This window comes from Crocodylus porosus, unplaced genomic scaffold (assembly GCF_001723895.1).
Source record: "Crocodylus porosus isolate Cpor-Errol unplaced genomic scaffold, CroPor_comp1, whole genome shotgun sequence".
Taxonomy (NCBI): Eukaryota; Metazoa; Chordata; order Crocodylia; family Crocodylidae; genus Crocodylus; species Crocodylus porosus.
Window position 1 is genome coordinate 26,235,344 of NW_017728943.1, and position 8,961 is coordinate 26,244,304.

The 8,961-nt window shown below is 36.8% G+C and overlaps 1 protein-coding gene across 3 annotated transcripts in view; it reads right to left on the reverse strand.

Annotated features, from left to right (window-relative positions):
• The window catches only part of MAP4K3 (mitogen-activated protein kinase kinase kinase kinase 3), a 142,923-nt gene that overhangs the window by 96,146 nt on the left and 37,816 nt on the right, over window positions 1-8,961 (reverse strand). For all 3 annotated transcript variants that reach the window (XM_019549060.1, XM_019549059.1, XM_019549058.1), the window contains 4 exons: window positions 7,430-7,485; window positions 5,489-5,536; window positions 2,859-2,901; window positions 1,457-1,529 (listed from right to left, as the gene is read on the reverse strand). In XM_019549060.1, coding sequence (XP_019404605.1) covers window positions 1,457-1,529; window positions 2,859-2,901; window positions 5,489-5,536; window positions 7,430-7,485 — 220 coding nt within the window. The remainder of the gene's footprint in view (window positions 1-1,456; window positions 1,530-2,858; window positions 2,902-5,488; window positions 5,537-7,429; window positions 7,486-8,961) is intronic.

An 8,961-nucleotide genomic window follows, 5' to 3' on the forward strand; every position in this document is an offset into this window, starting at 1 on the left:
GGCAGCTGTGGCGGCCATGGCTGTGCTGGTGACAGCGGGAGCATGGTGGCGACAAAAGCACGGTAGCAGCAAGTGTAGAGCTCCCAAGGAACTGCTTTAAGTGTACTTAAGATGCGGGTTTGGCATTCATGAATATTTGAAACCACAAATGTCAAACCTGTGAATAGTGAGGGTTTTCCTGTACTACAACCACTGGCCACTGTGCGGGCAGCTACTCTGTATCCTTCTCTGGTTAAATCTCACACTCCCACAGAGCAGCAAAGATGGAAGATTATGGTTGTTACACCAGACCCCCTCAGCAGTGCATGGTAAATCACTATTGAGAAAGAGGAGGCAAGGTAATGTCCCCCTGCCTTCCAGCTTTTCTAACAGATGCAATAGTCTTGTTTGACCATGCATCCTCCTACTGCTCTAGGAAGCTCTGAAAAGGAAAACTGGTGCCTTTCATCTTCATTATATCCATGTAACACTTTCAAAACCAAAGTTTATGGCTATGACAATTATTTGAAATTATGCAAACGTCACCAGAAGAACTTGGCAGAAGAAGTGGTTTATTTTAAAGACTGATAGGCCTAAAAGAACCTGGACACATCAACCACGAAATAGAGCCACAATCCATTTCTGCAGTCATGACAGGAAGGTTGAATGTACAACATTGAAAGGGAAGTCAGTCCATGTCCAGCTGATGCTCAGTATTAAATACATGGTCCATATTACACAATTTGCAAGGATCATTATATGAACGTTGAATCTTTTCCTAATGCACTCATACCTGTATATAATACACTTCACACGAAAGACCTCAAAATACTTGTTTTTACGAAAAACATACTTTTATAGTGAAGAATGTGCGCCATTCTTTTAAAGGCAGGCATGGACAATCACTTCCAGTACACAGAGGAAGTAAAACAAAATGCTGACCTAAAAAATGTAAATGTGCAAGTAAATAACGTAGGAAAGGGAAGAATAGAGGGGTACAGGACTAGTAGAAGGGTTCATTCAATCACAGACTAAAGCAAAAGATTCTAAAACAAGATTTTTGAAGAGGAAATGGCTGGAAGGAAGAACATTCCAAAGATAGCAGAGCATCTGTTGAAAGAAACAAGTAAAACAGCCACTTATCAACTGTGCACAATTGCAAGGCAGGCACACAAATGACAAATTAATAAACACCAAAACGTCACCATTTCAGACAATAAGATGGGTAGTAGTATACAGTTCTGTGCAGAACTTTAAAATTATATTCAGTAACTGACAGTTGACAAGGATGGAGAGGAGGATGCCTTATTTATTTATTAAGCTCAATAGTTCTGGCCACAAGATTATGGTGTTTGGTTAAATTTAGTGTAATTTAAAACAAATCTCTAAAACTCTGAAGAATTGTTTTTTTATGTAAATTACTGATTTTAGTTATTGTAAAAAATTAATGCACTAACAATTAAGTAATAATAATTACCAATATGGGGTGCCAATGAAAGATTTCCTTTTGGCAATTGTAGCTGTTATCTGTGCAGAGACTCCAAAATCGGCTATGAAAAAAAATGAAGAGGATAGTTCATAAATGAAGTACTGATTATATGCAAGTCATTATTTATGAACAATATATTTTAGCTTCTTTGTAATACAAATTTCTTCAAATCTAGAAACAGAAGCCAATAAGATGTTTATATAATTAAACATTAATTTAATCCTCTGAATTAGATCCTCCTCAGGCATTCAAACAGGCACCCTATGAAAATGGAATAATGGCATGCAAACTGTAATAGAAAAAATTTGCATGTTTCCATTTGAGAGCATCACTATGAATATGCAACACTGCATCCATGAAATAAAATATTTTTAAAAGTACACATTATTTATTTCCATGCATATCAGTACTTGCAAAAGGTCTAAGGAAAATGAGAACATACCACCATACACAATAAAACTCAGCATATATTGCATATTATTTTGTACAGTAAAATATGGTCAAAACTATTAATATTAAAAATGTTTAAAATAATTTTAGCAACTGCAAAAAGAGATAGCAGTCAGGCAGTTCTAAGTGTGATTTGGGATGTCAATGTTTTTTGAACAACAAAGTGTGCTTAGTCATCTGGAAAAATTATCAACTTTCCATTAAACACCATTTTCATATTTAAACACCCATGCAGATATTTTAGTTTATAATTTAAAATTTAAGCTCAAAACAAATGAATTATAAATACTTGGCTGTGTGAGAATCAGTTTTTGGCTATAACATTTTAAAGTTACTCCTTTTTGTACATAAGTGTTCATGCCATATTACTGACAAATTCTGATAGGGAAATTATTACCAGTTAAAGGAAATACAAGTGAATACTGAAAATTCTCATTTTCTTCTCTTTAATACATGCAAAATGATCAATCACTAAGTTATTACTTAAATACTCCCTATAATTATATGCAATTACACAAACTTTATTTGAAATAAAACAATGTACTCCCGCATCTATAACATTTTTAAATAGATTCATGTAAATCCTGTATTCAGAAGAATTTGTTAAAGGATGCTTTTATATGCAGCCTTTTAACCTATATATATGCTTTTTACTTCATATAAAATATACCAGCCAAGTCTCAACTAAAATTACTGCATGGGTGTAATTTTAGTTGACCTTTGCAGTATCAGGTTAATTTGCTAAGACGTTTGCCTTTTTACAACAGTTTTCTTAAGCTACTCTCTGGTGGGTACACCAGTGTATTAATCAGTCTCTCAGTGAGATTTACTGGTAAATTATATATCATTCAAACATTTAGGTTATAAAATTTCAAAAGTTTAAAAAATATTGTTATAATTTGCTTCATTTGTACAACCTGACAAAGGTTCAAGAACTTACCTAATTTTACATGGCCATTATCCGTTAAAAGAATATTTGCTCCCTTAAAAGAAATAAACACATTTCAATTAAAGTGTGCAGCTTTTCCTGATAGTTTGTAGAAACTGCAAGATTTGAACAGAACCTAGAAGCAGGGAACATGCCAAGGATGATTAAACATTCAAACAACTGAAAAATTTGTTAAGAGTATTTTTAAAGTTAGGATGACATCCTGATATGTTGCATAACCCAGACATTTGCAAACACTACACTGTAAGACCTATGCATCCATATATTTCAGAGCTTCCCACTGTATATAAATTTGACTTCCAAAACAGCAGAATTAAGTTTTGTAAATTGTAAATTGTTAAATTTGTGGCTAAATGTTCAGCTTTATGGAGTCAGCAAGCAGAAAAGATGCCCGAAACTGATCCTCAATAACAGGTTCCATTATAAATTGTCCCATATAAAAGGAAGCAAGAATTCTTGTGGGTGATTCTTTTAGTGGACCAATTGCATGGTTGGAAAAAGACAGACTAGCTTTCAGGTATCACAATACCCTTCCTGAGGTACTGTGTGTACCTACAACAACAAGGATGGGTACTGTGATATCCCAAAGTTTGTGTTTGTCTTATCTTAACTGTGCAATTGGTCCAATAAAATATATCACCCACAAGCATTCTTGCCTCTCACATATTTTCTGGACCATCAAGGGCAACAACATCATTTGAACACAACTGTATAAAGCAGTGATTTGCAACCTTTTTTGTACTAGGACCCACTTGCTAACATCAATGGCCAGCCCTGAGCCACTGCCCCTCACTCCCAAGCCACTGTCCTTGACCCCAGGACTTAGTCCCAAAGTTTGTGGGGGGCTCAAGCAGCCTCTTGCAGGCTGGAACTCTGCCAGCCTGCATGGGAAAAGCCATGGTATCCCACATTTTCCTCCTTTAAAAGATAATCCATTTTTAAAGTTTTTTGATCCATTTTTTAAAGTTTGCAACACCTTCATATATTCTTGTGACCCACTTTTGGGTTGCGATCCATGGGTTCAGAAACACTGGTATAAAGGACACATTTAAGAAGAACCTGAGCAGTTGCTTAGGGCATATCTGAACTGAGACAGAAGCTAGCTAAGGACAGCAATAAATGAGAAGCAGCAAGATGGCAGCACCACAAACAAGCTGTTGTGGGAAACAGAAAAACACATTTCTAACAAACTTTGCTTTTCCAATCACTGGTTTTGATATAAAAAAGAACAGATGCCCTCACTATCACCACAGCACCTCAACTGCCCGGAAGGACTTTGTAATTGATAGGTTTTGTAACTGGAACCAAGTAAATCATTCTGTTTCTAAGGCCTTGGTGGAATCATAATCCAGTTTACTTTCTTTCAGTCAGGTTGCTTCTACGGCATCAACAAAAACATATAACTTAGTTGCTGAAAGAAGTAGATATGACTTAATATAAACAGAAGAACATATCATTTTCCCCTGAGTCTTCTGATGGTTGGACAGCACTTCATAAGAATCGCATACATTTTGTTTTTTAAATTCTTCAAAGTATTCTTGAGTATGAACAGATAATATAGCTTTTATGTTCTGATTTTGAGAATACGCTGAGTTACACATTTGAGTCTTGCAACAGTCACTTTTTTTTATATGGGTCAAGTCAGAGTGCATGTTGGTGACTATGGATTTGACAACTCTTTTCTATTAAACAAAAGCTCTCTTTTCCCATACCGTGTTTCTGCAACTGTTCTGTGTTTAAAACCTACAGCTGAAAATTTTCCAAATCATTTGTCCAAAATTTGGTTTCAAAATACAAATGATACAATTTTCACAAGCAAGGAGTTCCCACGTCCCTAAGCACTATGATACATATCCCACTGAGGCAAATGGCAATAGGAGTTCAGCTGTAAAGCCAGTACACATCTATGCTTATACACCTATATCTGAAAACATTAGCATGTACTTTTCTTTTTGAACATTTTTCTTCCAAATGCACAATTTAAAATAAGATTGCCTATTCACTTTTAAGAATTAAATTTTAAAAAACAACTTGAAGGGTATAGTTTTTACATTATCAGTTGCAGAATACAGATTTATTCAAGCTACCACCAAGAACTCAGTTATAGCTCTTTTAACCTCAAGAAGGGGGCATTAAGGAGGCTCTATCCCCTACCACAGAAGGCCATGCTGAATAGAACTACCTGTTCTGGGAGCTACGAAGCAGACAGAGAGCAAGGAATAGCAAAGTCATTATTCCCTCTTGTGGGAGGGTACAGAATAGGAGGGTTTGCTGTATCTCAAAAACATATCAAAGATTAATCCTCAGAACAACTGGAAATGCTCCCCTATCCAAACAAGGGCATGTACTGCACTCCAGTACAGGTTGGCAGCTAACTGTCACAATACAGTCATAAATAAATGCTGTGTTTAAACCATATAACAAAATTATTTTCCAAGTACAGTACACATTTTTAAAATGACACTTCTCTTTTGTTATGTTATTGTTTTATTAGTAAAAATAACACTAATAAAAATTAGTAAAAATAACAACACTTTAAAAATATTTCTCTGTAAAAATATGTAAAACAACATTCAAGCAATAGTTGGAACCTTTATTTAGTTGAAAAACACTTAACCTACCTTTATATCTCTGTGCATTTTTCCTTTACTATGAAGATAATACAATCCCTGCAATTTGAGAACAAAGCATTTAACTAAAGAAAATTACATAATCATTTAGCCAAACTTTTCATTTCACAGAAATTTACAAGATGTTTGGTAACATAGATTTAGGATACATTCCAATAATTTAGTAAGGATAAAAATAGGCATGGGATGGAGGCACGGGTCAAGGGGTGGGGCCAGCTCCCATAGCTGCTTGGACCCCAGAAGCATGGGGCGGAGAGGCCTGTGCCCTTAGATCTGTGCAGGGCAGGCAGCAGCTGTGGGGTACAGCCAGAGCTGATGCCGCGCAGGGCTCTTCTCACCAGGATGGGAGCAGAGGTGGGAGCTGTCCCCAGTCCACAAGTCACCCCCCCTGGCTGGGCAGCACCTGCCCCTACCCATCTCCTCACTGCAGGGAACATTGATTTGCCCTGCCCTTCCCCTCCCTCCTTCCCTTCCACCACACCAGATTTACCACCTGATGGCAGTTGTGTAGGATATTGGATCGGTATCAGCCGATATGCCTCCTTAAATAACTGGTATTGGTATCAGCTCCCAAAATTTCTATCAGTGCACCCCATTTCATTACCATCAAATTGAAAATTAAACACCACCTGTTTGAACTGCTCTTCTTGCAATACAAACCAATCTGATTAAATCCTGAATGAGGTTTAGTGGGAAAGTTAGTCAGTAACCTTGACTGAAACCCCTTGAATCAACTATAAGAAAAAGGGCCGGGCCACTGACATTTCGTGGGGCATATGTCAGCACCTCAGCACAGTCGTTATGAGACACACCCAGCTAGAAATTAACAGCTCAAATTTTTTAACCAAGTCCTCACCATATGACAGTGTATGGGTAAAGACTTAGAAGTGGTACTCATTGTGATGGGTATTTTTTTTTAAAAACTGGAATTTTGGCACAAAAATAAACATCTTGGGTCTGGCAACAGGGCTGGCTCAACAGCTAACCCTTTTCACCATTGCCCTGAGTGAGCCTCTAGACTCTCAAAATTTATCCCCCTGCACCCATATGAATGAGTTATAGATTGTTTTTGAAATCAGACAACTTCCTAGGCTCCTAAATACAGACTTCGGAACCTAACTTTTAGACACTCAAAGCTAAATTGTTGGTCCAGTGAAATCAGAAGCAAAATGGGTCTCATCCCTCATCCTGGAAGTACTGGAGTAAGATTTTCAAAAACTGATAAAAGGTCTGGCTTACTGAGGAAGGTGGACATTGGGGTATAAAACAACTGTGTGTTTTTCCTTTGGTCAAAGCACCCTAGTTTTTAATATCATATATATATACACACACATACACACACACACATATATACACATACACACACACAGTTTTAATATCATATATAGAGTTATATATATCTATATAGATCTATATCTATAATATATACAGTTTTAATATCATATATATACTTTTTAATATCATATATATACACCTAGTTTTTAATATTCATTAAGGGGTAGTATATACACAAAATACTTGTTTATATAATAATCAGAAAATATGCATGAGGCACTTCAATTTCCTTCAGCAATGCATGATGAATAAGAATTACTATGATATGGTATTTTCTATAACAACCAATCAGCTTCTCCCTATCTTCATATTCTCTTGCCAATTTCATGATCTGCACGGAAGAGGAGGAAAAAAAGTGGAGTGAACTCCCTTCACTGAAAAGACCCCAAGATAATTTGGGGCAGATAACAGAGCAGATTTAGATTTTGTAGAGGCTGTAAAATGGAACCCTTTTCTTTACGAGAAAACAGAACAATGTTAAGAGAGCCAACATTATTTTTCCATATAATCAGATCATATATTACACATGCACACACAAACATGCTATTATTTTACCCGGAAAACTAACAGCTGTATACTCATCAAAACATTAACTACCTGTAGTGTTTCTCTGCTAACATAGGCAATCTGATGTTCTGAAAGTGGTCCAGTCACTACAAAGAGAAAAAAAAGGTTTAAAAAAAATACATTGAACTCCTTATTTTCCAAAGCTGTATTTCAATTTCTTCCATAAGTTCAGCTACTCATATGTAGGCACCTGGCTGCATTTTGTTCCAGTCCTACCATTTATACCCTGAAACAAAAAAGTTTGGCAAAGAAAATAACAGAAGTATGAATAAAGACTGGGGCTCCTTAAAGGAAACTAGAGGAATAGGGCAGTGCTATACCCCACTGAAATTTAATGGGAGCTAAGTAGTGAACAACCTGATGCTTCCTTTAAAAGTTCCAGCTTTAACACAGAAAAATACTTTGCAATATAAGTTTCAAGAACAAATATCAATCTGTCTTCCCTTTATTGATATAAAGGAAATAATGTATTTACCAGAATTCAAGATAAATCCTCAATAATTACATTCCATATATAGAAAATCTATAAATTTATTATAGTTTTCCATATATAAAATCTAGTTATTGGAGGGTCATCTTAAATTCATCCCCCATAGCAAACAGCAGCACCAGGGGAACAGACAATGGGAGGACAGGTGGCAGAGGACTTGAGCAGCCTGACCCCTGCTACTTGTTCCCACCACTTGACCCCCTCTGCTACCTGCTCCCACCCCTGTGCACCTCCACCCTCTGCCCCTACCTTGCACCATGCCTATTCTTCCCTGCCACTTGCCTCCCTGCCTTACACTCAGGCACCTAACTAACGACCACAACTAAAGAACACTACATTTTAAACTTATTCACAGCTAAAATTAATTGAGAAATAGTAGTACTGAAATACAAGATAAAAATATTAAGTAGGCTCTAAATGTTAAGCCCTGAGGTGTTACCGGAATGAGACAGCTTGGAAACTAATTAAATGGGTGCACAATTTCTCTAAATAGCATGGCTGAAGCCAAACACAACAGTGACAGGAAAGCATTACTACAATGACAGCTGTTCAGACATTTATGTTCAAATGAGCTCATTTCCTCATGTAAAGGTGTTTTGCATGATAAAAAACTATCATGATAATTGGTGTTCTTATCAATGCTAGCAGAAGTGCCAGGGATTAAGCCACCCAAATGACTAAGTTATTATTATGATTTGAGCTCGCAAACTGGTTCTTCGCTTTGATTAGTTATGATAAGTCTCAAAATATGCAGAAGGTGATGCTCACAGCAGGAATAGGTTTTGCAATTTAAAAGTTGATGGCTTCTCCGATCTACAGTAGCTCTTCACCTGGAAAGCTTGTCTGACCATTTTCTAAGCATTGTTTCTTTTAGAGGTGCACCAATATATCGGTGGCATATCGGATTGGCACCAATAAAAAGAAAATTAACATTATCAGCAATTGGCTTTTTCTGACCAGTGTAGCTGATAATGACACTGATGATGCTGCATCCATGTGCAGAGCTGCAGCATGCACTCAGCCAGGAATGCAGCCAGGCAGCTTGGAGAACAGTGTGTAGCTGATAAGTCGG